The sequence below is a fragment of the Aquarana catesbeiana genome, linkage group LG03 (assembly GCF_042186555.1).
Source record: "Aquarana catesbeiana isolate 2022-GZ linkage group LG03, ASM4218655v1, whole genome shotgun sequence".
NCBI lineage: Eukaryota > Metazoa > Chordata > Amphibia > Anura > Ranidae > Aquarana > Aquarana catesbeiana.
In genome coordinates this window covers 627842341-627863176 of record NC_133326.1, presented here as the reverse complement: position 1 = coordinate 627863176, position 20836 = coordinate 627842341, and the positions used below count along the sequence as shown (strand labels likewise).

At 42.9% G+C, this 20836-nt stretch overlaps 1 protein-coding gene across 2 annotated transcripts in view; it reads right to left on the bottom strand.

Annotated features, from left to right (window-relative positions):
- Nucleotides 1-20836, bottom strand: part of EVI5L (ecotropic viral integration site 5 like) — a 101240-nt gene that overhangs the window by 64013 nt on the left and 16391 nt on the right. For both annotated transcript variants that reach the window (XM_073622422.1, XM_073622423.1), the window contains exon 3: nucleotides 8933-9098. In XM_073622422.1, coding sequence (XP_073478523.1) covers nucleotides 8933-9098 — 166 coding nt within the window. The remainder of the gene's footprint in view (nucleotides 1-8932; nucleotides 9099-20836) is intronic.

Sequence of the window (20836 nt, the reverse complement as noted above, 5' to 3'; positions counted from 1 at the left end):
GTATCTAAATCGAATACCCCGCACTCCCCAGACTGACAATGCTGCTGTCCAAAGGTGCCCCCTGTTCTCCTTCATCCAGAGTGGGGGCATTCTAATACAGGAGGTATGTTACTGGCCAGATCACCAGGTAAAAACAAAGGGGGAAAAAAAAAATAAAACTAATGCAGCCACCACATCTAATGATTAGTTAGCTGCAACATTACATTTTGGTTTTGGGATTAATACCACTTTAATGTTGTAGAGATCTCTTTATGCTATTAATTTGAATGTAACCATGGGTGCCAGGCTAAAATCGAAAGCTGCCCACGGGTGCCTGTCATAGGAGGGCTGTGCAGCTGTTGATATAAATATACGTAGCTTAAAAACGGACTGTCAGCATGGTTATTGACATCACTAATGTGCGGTGTTAGTTGAGGAAATTTAAAAGGGGAAGTGAAATTTTAGACAAAGTTTCGGCCACACATCAACTTTGGCTACCGATTTATATAAATATCCTTTGCTTCATTGCTATGGAAGCATCACTGTCTAACCAGAATTAAATGACTTTTAAAATGGAATACAACCAGGGAACCAGGAAAGAACAGGTATTACGTATAGGACCAAAACATTTATCTTTATGTTGACCCAATTTCTTCCTCATAAAGAGGACAACCAGCGAAATCAAATCTTGTGAAACATAAAAACAAGACCTTAAAAAGTATTTATACTATAAAGGGGGACCCAATCTCCGGGCTGCGGACTGATGCCGGTCTGTGGCCAGCTGGAAGCTGGCAATGGGCAGAGCAAGCCGGGACATCCTGCACTGCCTCGCTCTAACCACCAGAGGGCGTCCGCTCCCCTTCTCCTAGAACCACTACTCTCTTTCCACTCTGTGGTCATGAAGAAGAAGAAGAGGGAGGAGAGCCGGGCCGGTGACGGGAATCTCATAACACTGGTGAAACCTAGGCTGCACCCCCACCCAAGGTGATAGGCTGCAACCACCACACACACCCCCAGGTGATAAGCTACATTCTCCCCCTCCCTCTGAGGTGACAGGATGCAACCACCTCCCCCACACTAGTTGACAAAGTTGCAAACCCCTCTCACCCCCCCCCCAAATAACCACCAACCACTATGCCAACCCCTCACATTCCCCCCCCCCAACCCGTGGAGGGGTTGACATCTGAGCGGCCGGTCCCTGGTGGAGGTGGGGGGGATGGGGGTTGGGGACCTCTGCCCTAGAGAGAAAAAAATTTAAAAAGTCAGCAGCTACAAAAATACTCCAGCTTCTGACTTAATAAAAAGGACACAGTTTTGGTACTTATGGTATGTCTCTTTCGTTTTTTTTTTTTTTTTTTTTTTTTATTATTATACTATTATTCTCTGTGAAGCTTGAAAATTCTTTGAATAAACAGTTAAAAAAAAATAAAATAAAAGCGCTGGATCCCTGTTTATGGGTCCAACGCTGTCCTCACCCAGGCTGGTTTTTCACCAGTCTTCGGGTCTCCAGCATGTTTACTGTGGGAAGCCTGCTGTGATGCCTTGTGGCTGCCTTTGTGCATGATGCCGCAGCCTTCTGGAACCTGTGATGTGTCCTGGAAGGCTGTGGAATAAGAGAGTGAACTCCCGCTCAGATCGGCTAGGCGATAGGCACTCGCTCCCACTCCAACTCATATCAAAACTAGGTACCTGCTCCCCCCCCCCAAAACATTTTAAAGTGCCACATGTACTAGAGGAGGGGAGGAGGAGGACATAAAGTGGAACTTCCCCTTTGTGGTGAAGTTCCGCTTTAAAGTGATTGTTATACTTACCTGCTCTGTCTAATGTTTTGCACAGAGCAGCCCAGATCCTCCTGTTCTCGGGTCCCTCTTTGCTTCTCCTGGCACCTCCCTCCTGTCGAGTGCCCCCACAGCAAGCAGCTTGCTATGGGGGCACGCAAGGCAAGCTGCAGCTCCGTGTGTCCATTCAGACATGGAGCTGCTGTTCGGCCCCACCCGCTCTCTCTCCTGATTGGCTAAGTGATTGACAGGCGTGGGAAACAATGGTGCCGCTGCTGTGTCTCAGCCAATTAGGGGGGAGAGTCCCAGACAGCCAAGGGACTCGTAGACATTGCTGGAGCTCAGGTAAGTATTAGGGGGGCAGGGAAGGCTGCTACACACACAGAAGGCTTTTTATTTTAATGCATAGAATACATTAAGATAAAAATCTTCTGCCTTTACAGCTGCTTTAAGGATTCTCTTTAAGTATGGCAGATATATAAAAAAAGATCACACATGAATAAGTGTGACAAAACCAACACAGACATTCAAAAGGCATTGTACACTTTCAAATGTTTTCTTTGGTTTAACAAACATTAGTGTCGTTATATTCCCTGTGCTGTTTGTTTGCCTTACCTTGTAATGATGGGCTCACATGTGTCTGCAGTTTGTAGTGTCATGGCTGAACGGATTCTCCTACGTCCATGTATTCATTCACCTAGCTTGTCCCCATTCACTAAAGGGACAGGTAACTTCTTTTTCCGGGTCACACAGCATCCAATTAATGCCTTGCTATTTCCTCTGTGTTGCATCACAAATGTGGGAGTTCTAATGTGATGAACAACTGAATGGTGATCTCTCCATTAATTGCTCTGCCTGTTTGTCTCTGTGTCAGATCTAATTACTGTGTCACTCTAACCTGCAGAACACTAGAGTGAGAGACCCAGGAATTGTAGAATATGTAGGAAGTGTGAATTCTTAGACTACAGACAGAGGTCATGCATTACCAGAAACTTCTGGCACCGCAAATTGAAGATTTGCTCTACTATATGCTGTGCTTACATGGCAGAAAAAGACAAAATGAAACTACATGATCAATGTTCATCTTATGCGGGTTAAAGACACAAGGTGCAGGTAGGAAGGTTTAGAAATGCCTTCAGTTAAATGTAAACATGAATTGACTGTTCATGATTAAAGTGCATCAGTCTTGGATCCTTTTAGTACTGTGTAGATCTTCGCCTCTGTGCTCCCAATAATGCACGCTGTGCAAAAAACTTCACCCACTGTGCACACAAATGACTCACCGGAACAATACGACCTTTACATAATAAAATGTATAGAAAGCTTGTGAAATGGGGACTCTGTTATGTATAACCTGCTCCAACCCTTTATACTGAGCATTTCCCATTTCTCTGCAGAAAAAAAACCCAGATCTGGAAACTCTTATACACTCCTCCACTTTTCTTATCAAAAGCTTTTTTTTAAAAACAGCATAATAAAGTGGAGGCGCCACATAGTGTAGCATACTTAAAGCCACTTTGCCACATATAATCTCTATTGTGCATTAAAGCGCACCAGTATATAAAGCAGGGGCAGCCCAGGAGGGTGTTTTTTTTTTAAGCACTTATTAGAGCCAGAGGCTCCAATAGACTTCAAAGTAGGGTGGGCTCAGGGCACAGAGCATGCGTACCAAGCCCACCCAGGTGTGTTATAAAAGTGAATGAATATTCACAATTATAAAACACTGATCCTGCTCCCGGCCAATCAGGAGGAGACGCGCGGCGAAATCGCGGGGGAGGAGAGGACACAGGAGCAATGCCCGCTGCCTGATACTTAAATGGCGTAAGTGACAGACAGTGAGCGGTTGGCGGGTTTGGTTGTTTGGACAAGGAACAAAAAAGGTGGGACTTTAAATGAAACATGCACTCCAGGAGACAACACCGCCACCATGAATATGGCAGGTACCCAAAATTAGAGCAGAACCAAAGACGTTAAGTAGAAGCATCACATGACATCGATTAGCATAAAATAATTTAATAATGTAAGATTGTAGAAAAGGTACACATTGTAACATGGTCCATATTGGTACTATAAACAACCTGGATCTAAGAGAGCCGAGTCTTACATCATACATAAAATGTATCATAAATACAAAATTAGTTTTATATTGTAAACATTGTATATTGTAAACATTGTAGAAAGCAGTTTCATAGATAACAGGTCTCAATAACAATCCATTGTATTCTTAGTAGATAAAAAATATATCCAATTTAAATGTAGAGTAGGAATAAAGATAAAAGCTGATGCAATTATAGACAACGGGGGGGCCAAGTAATGGCTCATAATCCCATAGTAGAACAACTTAATTGGTTCATGCCATAAATAATGTAGATAGCCAAATTCACTGAGGTGTGTCTCCATAGTAGGTGATTGTCGTCATCGTTGATTGGTATGGTCCAATTAGTATGTATATAGTAGTAGGGTAATATGGTATAAACGTAGGGGCATCTATTGGCTCAACGCGTTTCGTGGCGAACGCCACTCTTCAGGAGCAGGTATGAGGTAGGTGTCTATGAGTATTAAAGAACATCCATATTAAAAAACAACTAAAATAATATTGTATATTTTAGATTGTATGATTTAGATTAAATATACAATATTATTTTAGTTGTTTTTTAATATGGATGTTCTTTAATACTCATAGACACCTACCTCATACCTGCCCCTGAAGAGTGGCGTTCGCCACGAAACGCGTTGAGCCAATAGATGCCCCTACGTTTATACCATATTACCCTACTACTATATACATACTAATTGGACCATACCAATCAACGATGACGACAATCACCTACTATGGAGACACACCTCAGTGAATTTGGCTATCTACATTATTTATGGCATGAACCAATTAAGTTGTTCTACTATGGGATTATGAGCCATTACTTGGCCCCCCCGTTGTCTATAATTGCATCAGCTTTTATCTTTATTCCTACTCTACATTTAAATTGGATATATTTTTTATCTACTAAGAATACAATGGATTGTTATTGAGACCTGTTATCTATGAAACTGCTTTCTACAATGTTTACAATATACAATGTTTACAATATAAAACTAATTTTGTATTTATGATACATTTTATGTATGATGTAAGACTCGGCTCTCTTAGATCCAGGTTGTTTATAGTACCAATATGGACCATGTTACAATGTGTACCTTTTCTACAATCTTACATTATTAAATTATTTTATGCTAATCGATGTCATGTGATGCTTCTACTTAACGTCTTTGGTTCTGCTCTAATTTTGGGTACCTGCCATATTCATGGTGGCGGTGTTGTCTCCTGGAGTGCATGTTTCATTTAAAGTCCCACCTTTTTTGTTCCTTGTCCAAATTATTGGGGATGGAGGCGCCTGGCCCTACACACCTCGCGCCTCATTCAAAGTCCCACCCACCTGTCTAGGTCTTTTAAGTATATCGGGTTTGGTTGTTTGCCTCCCCCCAATGAAAAGCTGCCACTGATACAAAGCTCAGTCACTTTATACACTGACAGCGAGTCCATGCAGCTGCACCCTTCACAAGGCCATCTAGGTCATTTTGCATGTCCTCTCCTGGCCATCAAAGTCCTGGATAACGAAATGCTTTGGAAGGAGTGGCCAGGAGAACGCAAATTCATTCGGAGAGGGCAACTGCATGCTTGATTGTATTTTTTTTTTTTATATATTATTTTTGTTTTTGAATGATAGAGTGGGTTTGAAGGGATACTACACTATATCATCATTCTCCAAAATTAATCCATAAACATTCACTAGTTAATAGGGGTGCAACGGATCAAAAAACTCACGGTTCGGAACGTTCCTCGGATCAGGAGTCACGGTTCGGATCATTTTCGGATCAACAAAAAAAAAAAATCTCCCCCACTGTAATATCCACAATCTCCCTATTGGCAGAGTATTGGCAGGGTATTGGCAGAGTATGGCAGAGTATTGGCAGAGTATTGGCAGAGTATTGGCAGAGTATGGTAGAGTATTGGCAGGGCATTGCAGAGTATTGGCAGGGCATTGCAGAGTATTGGCAGGGCATTGCAGCAAGGTATTGCAGAGTATTGGCAGGGTATTGCAGCAGGGCATTGCAGAGTATTGGCAGGGCATTGCAGAGTATTGGCACTACTGCCATCCGATCTCTCCCCTCCACTGTCCAGATCAGTACACAGAGGGGAGAGAGGAACCGGCCTCATGACATTTGACGGAGTGATCACGTGCTAAACGGCCGCCGGGTGTACTAAGATGGCCGCCGCTCCGGAGCTAGGCCGAAGCAGCGGCCTTTCCTATGGCCGAGGCCACAGAGCGCTCCGCGGATCGCGGGTATCCTGTACGGATCAACCTCCGAGGATGGGATCACGGATCGATGACGATCCGTTGCACCCCTACTGGTTAATGGCTCTGTAATTCATTTTTCATTAAATCGTTTCTTACTGTGCTTTTCTGCCTCCATGTACAATAAAAAAGGGGGATTTGAAGATTTGGAGAAGGTTGAGAAAGATAAAAAGTTATTTTTAGAGTTAATCATACATACTTGAATAGAATATTATTTTTTAATATCAGAGTTTAGTGTCACTGTATACTTCACTATGGAGTGGGTAGGTGACACCAATGAATTCCGTAACTGTAATTAAGAAAAAAAAACAAACAAAAAAAAAATACGGTCTCCTCCTGGCTATGCAGTACCGGTGGTGATGTGTCAATTACAAAAGCTACTGAAAAGCAACGCAATGACAAAACACCTGGATAAATAAATAAATAAATAATAATAAAAAAAAAATCATAATCTTAGGTTCTCAATCCCACATATATGCAATACTTTACTTTACTTAATAACTACAACCATTCGCTCACAATGGCTTACCCCATACTTCTTTAGGTTCACCATACACGATACAATCTAACTATACAGTCTTTGTTAAAATGGTTGTAAACCCTCATATACCAATGAAGTGACTGGGCCTCAGATTATACAAAGATGAAACAAATCCTCCTATATAATTTGTACCTGTTTATCTGCAGTCTTCGCTTCTCTATATCTGTTCAAATTGCTGAATTTTTAAAGCTTGTCTGAGCGGTCAGAAAAAAGGGGAAGAGAGCTGAAGTTACACTCTGCAGAGCTCAGTGAGGAGAGCTCTGAGAGTCGATTGGAGGGAAGGGACACACCCCCCTCCACACAGCACACAGGAACAGAGCTGAGGCTGTCAATCTACTGGAAATCCCTCCCCTGTCCTCTTATGCCCCGTACACACAATCGGAAATTCGGCCAGCAAAAGACCGATGAGAGTTTTTGGTCGGAAAATGCGACCGTGTGTATGCTCCATCGGACTTTTGCTGGCGGAATTCCAGCCAGCAAAAGATTGAGAGCATGTTCTCAATTTTTTGGTCGGAAAAAGTTTCGATCGGAAATTCCGATCGTCTGTACCAATTCCGACGCGCAAAATTCCTATGCATGCTCGGAAACAATTCGACGCATGCTCAGAAGCATTGAAATTCATTTTCTCAGTTCGTTGTAGTGTTGTACGTCACTGCGTTCTTGAGGGGCGAAACTTTTGTGTGACTGTGTGTATGCAAGCCAAGCTTGAGCGGAATTCTGTCAGAAAAACCATCTAAGATTTTTCAGATGGAAATTCCGCTTATGTGTACACGGCATAAGTGTCAGGAAAACTTGTTAGAAGTTACTCATGGTGATACCAAAGGAATGAAGCAGCAGACAGAAGACACTTAGTGCTCCTAATTAAAGAGGAAGTAAACCTTCCTGTATAATTTGTACCTATAGGTACTGTAAATATCTCCTAAATGAGCGCCGTTTAGGAGATATTTACTGTATACTGCGCCGATGATGTCATCGGCGCATGTGCTCTGAAGTAACGTCCGTCCGTGCCATTTCCTCAGAATTGTGTGCCGTGACTGGCGACTCTTGTGCGCATGCGCAGGAGTGACGTCGCGTGGCTCCGGCCAGTCACACAGCCAGAGTCCCCGGCCCCCCGGAAGGAAGACGGGAGAAGATGGATGCGGGGACAACGCGGGCTTGGTTTGCAGCGAAGTGTCACATAATGTGCTAGTATGCGATGCATATTTCATGTCTGAGGTTTACAACCACTTTAATTTTAGATTTACCAGAGCTATGCAATATAAACACCTACATTAAATATCGAATCAATCTCTATCCAGTCAGGTAGGCTCTTGAACAGCATAGAAGTCGATGGATCAAAATGAGATTGTATAGAGGAATTTTATCGTCTGGTAAGCTTTAGCTTTCAGTCCTTTCTCCTGCACTGGTCTGTTATTGGACAATAAAGGGGCAGAAGCTTACTAGTGAAGTCAGTCCTCTGCTCACCCCACTTTTTTTTTTACTTTCAGACCTATGCAAAGCGATGGAGTGCAAACAGACTTCTAGTAGTGACTCTTCACCTCCCAGTCAATATGCTGCTTCACAGAGAATTAAATAAAGCAAAAATAAAGGCAGAATGAGGCATTTACACTTACAGTATTTAAAGCACAGCTGCATGTACGTTTTTTTTTCTTTTTTTTGCACCATGAAACGTACTTCTACTCCAGTTCTGGGCTGTCCTCTAATGACTCGGGGTGAAGCTGACATTATAGAGGCCGTGCCACTCTCTGCTTTGACACTCCATGATTGGTGCCGTGGGGATGTCCCCTCAGGGCGGCACCCTGCATTCATAGTATGTCCTCAGTCTACTGCATTTAATGACGTAAGGCATAATTTAAGCCAGACAAATGAGGGCATCTTGTGGTAAAAAAGATGTACTGCAAGGGACTATTCCAGATTGAGGGTAAGTACTGCAACCAGAGCTGCTTTTTTTTATTTAGTTCACAGACTGGGGGTACATTTTAGCTAAAACAACAATTGCCAGGAGTCAGTTTACAAGAGTTGGGCATTTAAATCATTTTAATGATTTTAAGGAACACATTACTGAATTTGCTTTATATATTTACATTGAGTTCAGGACAAGTAAGGGTTAGTGTACAACGTGCCAGTCTCACAGCATTAATATGATCAACGTTAATGATTGCCAGCGATGTAACCAGTTACTCTGCTATTGTGTATAACCCATCAGGCAGAACACAGAGCAGCATTCTTGACCAGACCCACATAACTGAAGCCTCCAACCTCCTGCTCCTCTTACTGACCTTCAGCAGCTTCTCCTTTCTTCTGGTCCACTCCTCCCAGTGGGTGACAATTCGTCCCCATAACTCCCAGCTGTCCTGGTCCAAAGGTGGTGGCCCCTGGGAGGTGACGCTGGTCCTGCAGGATCCAGTAACACTTCGCAGTGACTTGGAGTCAGCTTCCAGGAGCCTGTGGAACACAATGACAGCCTTAGACAATATGATCAAGGAAAGATAATTTGTATTTCTAAGTATAAAACTAATGGTCCGTTTATTATAATATCTGGAAAAGTAATTGACGGTTGACCACTGCGGCCAAGATTTTGACTTGTTCTATATTACTTAGAAGAGACCCTGGCTTGCATACATAGACATTCCCAGCTGATGAAGGCAAAAGCATTCCTTGGTGAAATCCAATGTACACACAGACATACAATTACACTGTATTACAGATTTTGCACTTTGATGCTTCGTTCAATCCCAACTGTCCTCTACTCTGTCCCCAGAGCACCCCACACCCCATTATCTACTCCACGCACAAACGCAACCTTCATCCCATTTACATTTTATTTTTTCCCTGGACATCTACTCTCTGATCACATGATGATTAGGGCTCTCTATTTGCTCTTCTTCCCTCCAGCAGTGGGCAGTACGTACTTTGCAGTAGTACTGGGATCCTGGGCCAATGTGAGGACACTAAACTTGGAAAAGTACGACCTGGAGGGGGGCAGAGCCTAGAGTCTGAGAACTAAGCATGGGATAATTATGTAGGCTGCCACTGTTGGCCTGCTTTTAAAAATGCTAGTTGCCTAGCCATGCCGGACTTCAATAAAGACTCAGAACAGGCATGTAGCAAAAAAAAAAAAAAAAGTCAGGGAAAAAGGAATGTTGGAGATTTAAACCACCTGACAAGTCTGTTCTGTGTCTCCAGGGCCCTAGTTGAAATCTCTGCGCCAATTTCCTGGGTCTGCACACCTATTGTCATCATGAGGGGCTCTTCCCCTCCTAAATGTTGCGTTTCATACAAGGAAACATGTGACCATTGTTTGAATGGGTCTTTTTAAATAGTGTACAGTGAAAATATTCTTCCTGGACTTCTGCTTCATGCTGAAGACAAGAAAGGGTGAAAAGCAATAAGGAAGCTCAAACTATGATGAAATGCAAAGTGCACTGACCCATAGCAACCAGAAACAATGTTCACCGATGGTAGGCTGAAAAGGTACACTCCAGATCAACTGATAACAAGTTCTTGAGATGCAAATAAAGGAGCAAGTTCTTCTATTTTTCATCCCAACGTCACTGCATGGTGCCATCCTATGCCTCTCCCTTTTGTCTGTTTTCTGGTGATCTGGGAACACCCCTGCAGGCTCCATGCTGCCTCTCACATTGAAAAAATGCCAGTACCTGAGAATTACTCACATTTACTGTACCAATCACTTTCAACCCTGCCATAAAAGACAGAATATGATTGGAGGTGCGAGCAGCATTCAGGGAGAAAGTTATACATCACATGCTTCAGAAATAGAAGGGACATGTCATTCTGGAGGGCTGGAAAGAACAGTTTTCATTATTTTAAAGCAACCCAAACAACTTATTTATTTAGAGAAAGTATGATAGGCATTTGGAGTAAAGTTGGCCATACATGGATCATAATTCAGCCGATTCAGTAGGGACAAAAGAATAAAATAAAAAATTGACATCTATGGGCTGCCTAAGTAACCAATATGTACCAATCACAATTTCAGCAAGTAACCTGTACTGTGGGACTTACAATTTGAAAGTATAAAATAGTTATTTTAATGCATATACAGTTGGTATAGAAAAGAATTACCCCCTCTTTAAAAAATAAAAAAAATCACATTTTGTTGCTTTGCAGCCTGAAATGAAAGACAGATGCAGTTTTTGTTTCATCCAGCTGTATTTACCCAATGCACCTTATAACATCCAAATAAAAAAGATATAACACTAACATGTCAGAAAAAAATAAAAAAACTTCACAAAGAGAATCACTGAGTTGGAAACAACCCCCCCCCCCCTCTTCTAAAACGATTTGTAAACAATCAGGTGTAGTCACACTCTCAATGGCACACAAAGCCATTTGACTGTCAGCTGCGATCAGCTGTGGTCATTTTGATTACCTCAGCATGAAAAGAGCTTTCCTGGAGTATTTGTGCCCCTGGTAGTGCAACTGAAGCAAATAATCAAGTATGAGTGTCAAGGCACTGTCAAAAGATCCAGATTCAAACTCTGTAGCTGGATCTCACTGGGATCTAGCGGTACAGACTAGGGAGTGAGCTGCGGGTGCTGGAAGGTAGATATCGCTAGTAGTATGGACTGGGGAGTGAGCTGTGGGTGCTGGAAGGAAGATATCACTAATAGTATGGACTGGGGAGTGGACTGTGGGTGCTGGAGGGTAGATATCGCTAGTAGTATGGACTGGGGAGTTAGTTGTGAGTGCTGGAGGGTAGATATCGCTAGTAGTATGGACTGGTGAGTGGGCTGTAGGTGCTGGAGGGTAGATATCACTTGTAGTATGGACTGGGGAGTGAGCTGTGGGTGCTGGAGGGTCGATATTGCTAGTAGAGTGGGCTGTGGGTGCTGGAGGGTAGATATCGCTAGTAGTATGGACTGGGGAGTGAGCTGTGGGTGCTGGAGGGTAGATATCGCTAGTAGTATGGACTGGGGAGTGAGCTGTGGGTGCTGGAGGGTAGATATCGCTAGTAGTATGGACTGGGGAGTTAGTTGTGAGTGCTGGAGGGTAGATATCGCTAGTAGTATAGACTGGGGAGTGAGCTGTGGGTGCTGGAGGGTAGATATCGCTAGTAGTATAGACTGGGGAGTGAGCTGTGGGTGCTGGAGGGTAGATATCGCTAGTATTATGGACTGGGGAGTGGGCTGTAGGTGCTGGAGGGTAGATATCACTTGTAGTATGGACTGGGGAGTGAGCTGTGGGTGCTGGATATCACTAGTAGTATGGACTGGGGAGTGAGCTGTGGGTGCTGGAGGGTAGATATCGCTAGTAGTATGGACTGGGGAGTGAGCTGTGGGTGCTGGAGGGTAGATATCACTAGTAGTATGGACTGGGGAGTTAGTTGTGAGTGCTGGAGGGTAGATATCGCTAGTAGTATGGACTGGGGAGTGGGCTGTAGGTGCTGGAGGGTAGATATCACTTGTAGTATGGACTGGGGAGTGAGCTGTGGGTGCTGGAGGGTAGATATCGCTAGTAGTATGGACTGGGGAGTGGGCTGTGGGTGCTGGAGGGTAGATATCGCTAGTAGTATGGACTGGGGAGTTAGTTGTGAGTGCTGGAGGGTAGATATCGCTAGTAGTATGGACTGGGGAGTGGGCTGTAGGTGCTGGAGGGTAGATATCACTTGTAGTATGGACTGGGGAGTTAGTTGTGAGTGCTGGAGGGTAGATATCGCTAGTAGTATGGACTGGGGAGTGGGCTGTAGGTGCTGGAGGGTAGACATCACTTGTAGTATGGACTGGGGAGTGAGCTGTGGGTGCTGGAGGGTAGATATCGCTAGTAGTATGGACTGGGGAGTGAGCTGTGGGTGCTGGAGGGTAGATATCGCTAGTAGTATGGACTGGGGAGTTAGTTGTGAGTGCTGGAGGGTAGATATCACTAGTAGTATGGACTGGGGAGTGAGCTGTGGGTGCTGGAGGGTGAGCTGTGGGTGCTGGAGGGTAGATACCGCTAGTAGAGTGGGCTGTGGGTGCTGGAGGGTAGATATCGCTAGTAGTATGGACTGGGGAGTGAGCTGTGGGTGCTGGAGGGTAGATATCGCTAGTAGTATGGACTGGGGAGTGAGCTGTGGGTGCTGGAGGGTAGATATCGCTAGTAGTATGGACTGGGGAGTTAGTTGTGAGTGCTGGAAGGTAGATATCGCTAGTAGTATAGACTGGGGAGTGAGCTGTGGGTGCTGGAGGGTAGATATCGCTAGTAGTATAGACTGGGGAGTGAGCTGTGGGTGCTGGAGGGTAGATATCGCTAGTAGTATGGACTGGGGAGTGGGCTGTAGGTGCTGGAGGGTAGATATCACTTGTAGTATGGACTGGGGAGTGAGCTGTGGGTGCTGGATATCACTAGTAGTATGGACTGGGGAGTGAGCTGTCGGTGCTGGAGGGTAGATATCGCTAGTAGTATGGACTGGGGAGTTAGTTGTGAGTGCTGGAGGGTAGATATCGCTAGTAGTATAGACTGGGGAGTGAGCTGTGGGTGCTGGAGGGTAGATATCACTAGTAGTATTGACTGGGGAGTGGGCTGTGGGTGCTGGAGGGTAGATATCGCTAGTAGTATAGACTGGGGAGTGGGCTGTGGGTGCTGGAGGGTAGATATCGCTAGTAGTATGGACTGGGGAGTTAGTTGTGAGTGCTGGAGGGTAGATATCGCTAGTAGTATAGACTGGGGAGTGAGCTGTGGGTGCTGGAGGGTAGATATCGCTAGTAGTATAGACTGGGGAGTGAGCTGTGGGTGCTGGAGGGTAGATATCGCTAGTAGTATAGACTGGGGAGTGAGCTGTGGGTGCTGGAGGGTAGATATCACTTGTAGTATGGACTGGGGAGTGAGCTGTGGGTGCTGGAAGGTAGATATCGCTAGTAGTATGGACTGGGGAGTGAGCTGTGGGTGCTGGAGGGTAAATATTGCTAGTAATATGGACTGGGGAGTGAGCTGTGGGTGCTGGAGGGTAGATATTGCTAGTAGTATGGACTGAGGAGTGGGCTGTGGGTGTTGGGGTTTTGATCCCACTGGTGACATGGATACTGGGTAGTGAGCTGCGTGCATTTGTGTAGATCTTTTTGGCGACATGAAGATCAGGAAGTGACTTCTATGTACCGATCTCATTGGTCACATGAATACTGGGGATGTGAGCTGTGTGTAATGAGGTACAGATCTTGCTGGTGTCATGGATTCTAGGAAATTGCCTATATTTACTGTGGTGTCATTGATATTGAGAGGCGTGCTGGAATGCAGACATGGAATGAAGCGAAATGCGTGTACTGGGGTGCAGATCTCACTGGTGACAAGGGGACTGGAGAGTAAGCTGCGTGTACTGGGGTGCAGATTTCACTGGTAACATGGACTCTTGGAAAGGAGTTGTGCATGCTAGAGTTTCGATATCTTGAGAAGTGAACAAAGTGTGTGCTGACTGCTGGATACGAAGGAGAAGCCAAAATGTCTGCCGAGTGGTATTTTGCTGGTGAAGCACGCTTTGTTCATTCATTTCCAAATGAAGACAAAATCCTGCACCAACAGAACAGGAAGGTGCCATCTCCTAAATCCTTTTTTTTTTTTTTTTTTTTTTTTTTTACTAATTAGGATAGGGTTATTGAGAATTTAACAGCATATGCTGGAACAAGCAAAGATGGGTTGGAATACCCACAAGGTTCAGGAACAGGCAAAAGTGGATGGATTCCAAAAACAAGGATTATTGTAGGGTATTCTCACTGTCTGGGTATCAAAAGGTATTTATGAAGCTAGGTGCCACCTCAGCTCAACATGCTAGAAATAGAACTAAAACATCATATACTGGTGGAGTAATCCTTTTAAACAAGTAAACTGGCAGCAGTCTGTAAATGCAGTAAAGCATGCTTGTTATATTCACTGTGGAACCTAAGGGGTTAATCCTACACATTGCACAAAAAGGCTGTTTGATCCTCTCTTCTCTGATCGTCCCCTTCTTCCACAGATTCCAAAACAGATCTGGATAGTGCAGAGCCTTTGGAGTCAGGCTGCACATGCTCAGTTTAGTGTGTATTGCTAGAGAGGTTTTTTTTCTCTTTGGGAGAGTGCATGTGATCAACACAGGGCCAATCAGCACTGTCCAGACAGATGGCTGTGCTCCTGGATCCTGATAGGACAGCTCAGTGCAGTATGAAAACTCCTCCTACAAGCTTTACCAGGAACTGATAGAAGCCACAAGACTGCTATATGCTGCCGATGAGAAAAGGTATTTAGTCGTTTATATTTACTAAAATAATTGTATTTCCATGTTTTGTGTACTGTGGGAGACCAATAAAGTGACTGCAGGTTCCTGGGTTTAGTAACACCAAGTTTCTATACCCAGCATCAAATGTCTTCCTGCGTGTCTCAGGAGTCCCAAAACTTTGGGTGTGCCATTATGCAAGTCTTCAGCAGCTCTTACAGTCAAGAGCTTGGACCCAGGTCCAACACTCTTCGCAAAGCAGCCAATCATAGTTTTGTAGGAGAAGGAAGAACCAAAAATGAAGAACAAGGCTACCAGTCAAGCTCTCAACCCCAGTAGATGGTCGACATTTGCACGGAAAAATTGCAGGGTATCATGGCTCCTCGTGCTTTTCATAAAATGTCAAATTGGATTTACAGGCATCTTTAAAACTGGTTTTAGGGCTCATTTACACTTGCTTCGGCTTCAACACACATCAATGGCTAGTTTACACTTGCTTCAAACAGGCTTTGTTAAAACTCTCTGAACGCCAGTCAGAGCGCCTGTCACTAAATAAAATGGTTAGCTTATAGTCCTGTTTACCCCTTGCTTTTGCTTCAAAAATTATACCCCATGTAGCTTTAGTGGTGCTCCAAAGCATCTTCAAAGCCTCCATAGACTTGAAGCCCCACCGAAGCAAGGTGTACACAGGACTGTAAGCTAACCATTTTATCTAGTGACAGAGCTTTAACAAAGCGTGTCCGAGCCTTGATTTGAAGCACGTGTAAACTACCCCTTACAGTTAGGGCTAGTTTACACTAGCTTCAAAACATGGCTTCGGAAACGCTTTAAAGCTCTCTCAATACCAGTCAAAGCTCCTGTCTTTAAATAAAATGGTTAGCTTTCAGTGCTGTTTACACCTTGCTTTGTGCTTCGATGAGGCATCGGTGGGGCTTTGCCATAGACTTCTATGGAGGCTTTGAAGACGCTTTGAAGCACCACTAGTTACATGGGGTATAATTTTTGAAGCAAAGCAAAAGCAAGGTGTAAACAGGACAGTAGGCTAACTATTTTATTTAGTGACAGGAGCTTTAACAAAGCCTGTCTTAAGCCTTGTTTTGAAGCACGTGTAAAATAGCCGCTAATGTGTGTTGAAGCCGAAGCAAGTGTAAATGAGCTCTTACTGTATGCGCTTTAAGGGGAGTTTCATTTTATTCACAGGTGGTGGTTCTGTATATATTCTGTTTTTAGTATAGTATGACAATTGCAGTTGTAAAATGCGAGAGTTTATTAAACCATAAAACGTAGTCCTGAAATGTAATCTCAAAAAGAACAAATCGTTGTGTCTTTATTAGACTATCATTCCAGGATCTTTAAAATCCACATACAGTATAAATAGCAGTGTAGGAAGCATCCAAATATAATAGCCACCTGGACTGGATCCCACTTCCGTCTATAGAGGTTTAGAAAAGGTGCGGCATGGAAAAACATATCTACCTGCATTCTGAAATGCACATAGGTTTTACGGGTTATCAACTCAACTAAAAATGAAAACATATACACAGAGCTACTGTGTGCAACACAAATAGTACTCAAATAGTTTTGCTCTAAATACACAGCACTTTATATGCGCAATCACATGTAATAGAGTACAGTGCTCAAAGTACTACTACTATATAAAACTGTGATTTATAATACATTAAAGTTCAACACAATAAAGTGCAATATCTAACATACCCTGTTTCCCCGAAAATAAGACCTAGCGTGATTGTCAGTGATGGCTGCACTATAAGCCCCACCCCCCAAATAAGCCCTACCCTGTTTCCCCGAAAATAAGCCCTACCCTGAAAATAAGACCTACAAGGACTTTAACTAGGGCTTATTTGGGGGGTAGGGCTTATATTGCAGCCATCACCGACAATCACGCTAGGTCTTATTTTCGGGGAAACAGGGTAAGCTGCACCCAGGTAAAGTGCTTTTTCCAATGTCTCCTGTAATGCCAACGAATAAATAAAGTGCCTTTTGCAAATATTGTGCAAAAAAAAGTCTGCTGTTTTCCTCCAAGTGTTTCACTTCACCAGCGTGCCTCCACCACCACTCAGGAAAAGTCACCAGAAATCTGTGACCCCCTAGGCTCAGTGGGTCAATATGTTCTTTGTTCCTTCAGGGAACCAATCATCCCTTGAGTTGCCTCTTTTCCCTCCTCAGAAAATACACCAAAATCACCATTAAAAGCCGGAAGAGAAATGTTCCATATAGTGTAAAACCTTTATTAAAAATTGCATCATCGAAACCCAACAGTATATGAAGGAATGCATAATAGTGCATTCCTCCCTGCACCTGAGATAAACCACTTAATTGCATTACAGACCGGTTCCACCATCCGAAGTGTGAGTTCAGTCTGTCCTCCCGGGTTGTTCTGGGTGTACATCGCCACTTCCAGGTGTAGTGCGCGAAATGAAGTCACTTCCTGTAACTCCACCCTGACGTACGTTTCGTCAGTAACACGTCTTCAGAAGGCAGGCAAAACAAAGAGGATATTGACCCATTAAACCTAGGGGGTCATGGATTTCTGGCAAGTTTTCCTGAGTGGTGGTGTAGGCATGCTGGAGTGAAACAGTGGAGGAAAATAGACTTTTTTGCTCATTATTTGCACGAAGCACTTTATTTATTGATTGGCATTACAGAGGACACTGGAAAACGTTTTTTTGCCTGGCTGCAGCTAATATTAGATGTTGCCATATATTGTATTATATGACACACATTTTAGTATAGTAGCACTTTGAGCACTGCACTTTATTACATGTAAGTACGCATATAAAGCAATATATATTGAGAGCAAACTATTGGTGCTGAGAGATTAGTTCAAAGTGTACTTTTGGCAACTGATAAAGGAGAGCGTGCGATAAGGTGATTGTTAGGTTAAGCATGGCAGATTTTTTGAATCGGGGATTTTTTTTTTTTTAATAAAGAAAAATAAAAAAAGGAAGAAAGAAAGAAGGAAAACACCACACCTATGTCCTAACTAAAACTTTTTAGTTTTTCGATGGAGTGTTGAGAGGTTAGAACCCCTGTCAATAAAAAAAGCCATCCCCTACTAGAGAAATGTTCTTGTAATCAGGACCAACATGATCAATAATCCAAGATTTTTGGTTGTCCCCAGAAAAGGAACAGAAGTGAAATCTTACAAAGGGGACATTAATCCAGCAACAAATAAGAGGGGATTTTCCTCATTTTGGACAGAATCCTTCTCACTTCCTGTTGTGTCTAAGACAGGAAGTGAAATGGAATCTACTAATGGAACACAGATGGAAGAAAAATCTGCCAAGGTTTTTAAGCAATCCATATTTTATCCAAGCCTTAATCAAATTGAATTAAGATTATACTTTAAAATAATTAAATACTATTCCTTCTTTGAAATTTAGAAGGGGAGGTTTAAACTATTGCTCTGTAATTTGAAGCACCACCACATGATTCTTATGCCGCGTACACATGATCGGAATTTCCGTCAGAAAAAACTTGGATGGTTTTTCAGACGGAAATCCACTCAAGCTTGCCTTGCATACACACGGTCACACAAAAGTTCTCTGAACTTTCGACCATCAAGAACGCGGTGACGTACAACACTATGACGAGCCGAGAAAATTAAGTTCAATGCTTCCGAGCATGCGTGATATTTTGTGCGTCCAAATTGCATACAGACGAATGCATTTTCGGATAGGAACTTTTAGGGAATGAATAATAGAGAACCTGCTCTCAATCTTTTGCTGACTGGAATTCTGCCAGCAAAAGACCGATGGAGCATACACACGGTCGCATTTTCCAACAAAAAGCTCTCATCGGAGTTTTGTTGGCGGCATTTACGATCGTGTGTATGCGGCATTACTTTTATTTACATTGTTTGTTCCAAATCTCCTTTCGAGCTGCATCCGCCGTCTTAACTGTTGTCTTTCGTGTCCAAATAGCGCCTAGCTTTGGCCCTTTCTTCTTCAACCCAGGCTGTAATCTCCATTCCGCTCACAGATCCCCTGCTGATCAGAGTAGAGCGGGGCAGATGACAGATTCGTGTCCTCTCAGTTTATGCACAGCGGACAAGGACAGACCCCGCTTTGGTATGGCAGGTCGGAAGTAAACTGACTCCGCCGTCCGTTGACACCCAACTGCCTTTTTTTTTAACCACACACTTTTGTTTTGCTTCTCTAGCAAGGAGAAAAAGGGTAAGATGCATCTTTCTCTTGATTCAAGAGGGAAAAAACACATCACTGTGATAGAAAGTCCCCAAAATAGCCTCTGGCAATCTTATATATATATTTTTTTTTTTTTTTTTTTTTTTTAAGTGATATCAAGGTTCAGGGACCACACCCTAATATCGGTGAGATGACAATAAGGATTTATAATTTCCCAGAGGCTTCCACTGGCTTTTAAAAAAAAAAAATATTATTCAGATTTTTATTTCTGCTTGTGCCTCTACTGCAGATTATTCCTCACTTCATGACCAGTTTTGTCACTGTAACAACAACCAAGGGGAAATCTCTCTAATTGAGTCATGGATAACAGTTAAAGTGAGAAGTTCCAATCTTTTCCCATTATATCCAAAACTTAAAAAACATTTTTGGCTGTACAAACACTTTAAAAATACTTTATTTTCACAAACACGAGTTCTAATTAAAAAAGTGGTAGTAAAAGGGTAATACATGACAAACACACAGGAAGCTACATTTTGCCTTGAATACAAAGTGACTGTAACTGGAAGAGACGGCAGTCTGTGCTATTCATGCAGATTGGTGTGTGTTTGAATGGGGACATTGTGCAGAAAGTGAAAGCATCCTGGCTCAGTTATCTATACATTATTGTCCTACTGAGAATCGGGGTGACTTTTCCCAGGCACACGCTCCAGTTGAATGCTTCAGTGCCCACCATCACGCAGCCCAAGGCAGTGTTTATTATCATTATTAAATTATCCATCCTTGACACAGGTGTAGATTTTTAAATTAAAAAAAAATAAAAATAATTAAATGTAGTTTAAATGAAAAAGCGGACCTTCGCCCCCCACCCCTTTTATTTAAATTGTTTTTAAGCGCAATTTAAAAAAAGGCAAAACTCCCCCCCCCCCCCCCCCATATTTTCAATAAACTAAGGGAGGGTTATAACCCCCATCATTTTTTTTTTTTTTTTCCTATACCATAGCCAAAAGTGGGAGTGAGCAAATCCCATAGCTATAGTGTCCTCATTGGAAGATTTCCACTCTGTTGTTGTTCTGATGTCAATCCAAAATTTGGCAATTTACTTATTTATTTACTTACTTTACTTTTGAGGATTAACAGTAAACAGAGAGGTCGTATCTCCCTAAGGCTGGATTCACACCTATGCATTTTTAGTGCTTTTTGCATATTTGCACTATAGTCCATTTAACATGGTTTCCTATGGAACACACTCTGTAGTGCAAATCTGCAAAATGCAAAAAGCACTAAAAATGCATAGGTGTGAATCCAGCCTAAAGGAGGCACATACCGCAATACAAACTGACAGGTGTTTTAATCCTTATCCAACACTTGGGGAAAAAAAAAAAAAAAAAGAGTTTTGCCTTTAGTTGCACTTTAAATCATAACTCCACTTTTGTTGGAAAAAAAATTCCCCCCTTGGTGATCTATATACATTACAGGTTTTTTAACAAACTTTGTTGCAAATTCCTACCTTTTGGTATTCTGAAGGCATAGATGTTGGTTTGTCTGGGTCCATGTTCAGAGTGAATCTGTATAGCAGTGGTTTAATAGTTTACAATCAGCTGCTGGACCTGCAGGGCTTTAGATATGCTTTCATTTTAGGAGTAGCTCACCCAAAATGACATTTTTGTTGCAGGGGATGCCAAAAATCTGATGTGTATCTAACTGCATACTGGGAAAATCAGTAAGCCAATTACACAAGCAGGACATTATATTTTCAGGGGGCGTTCTGTACACCATCTGGTACTGTGAAGTACCTCATCCTCAAAAATCACAACAAAAACTCTGAGGTCAAT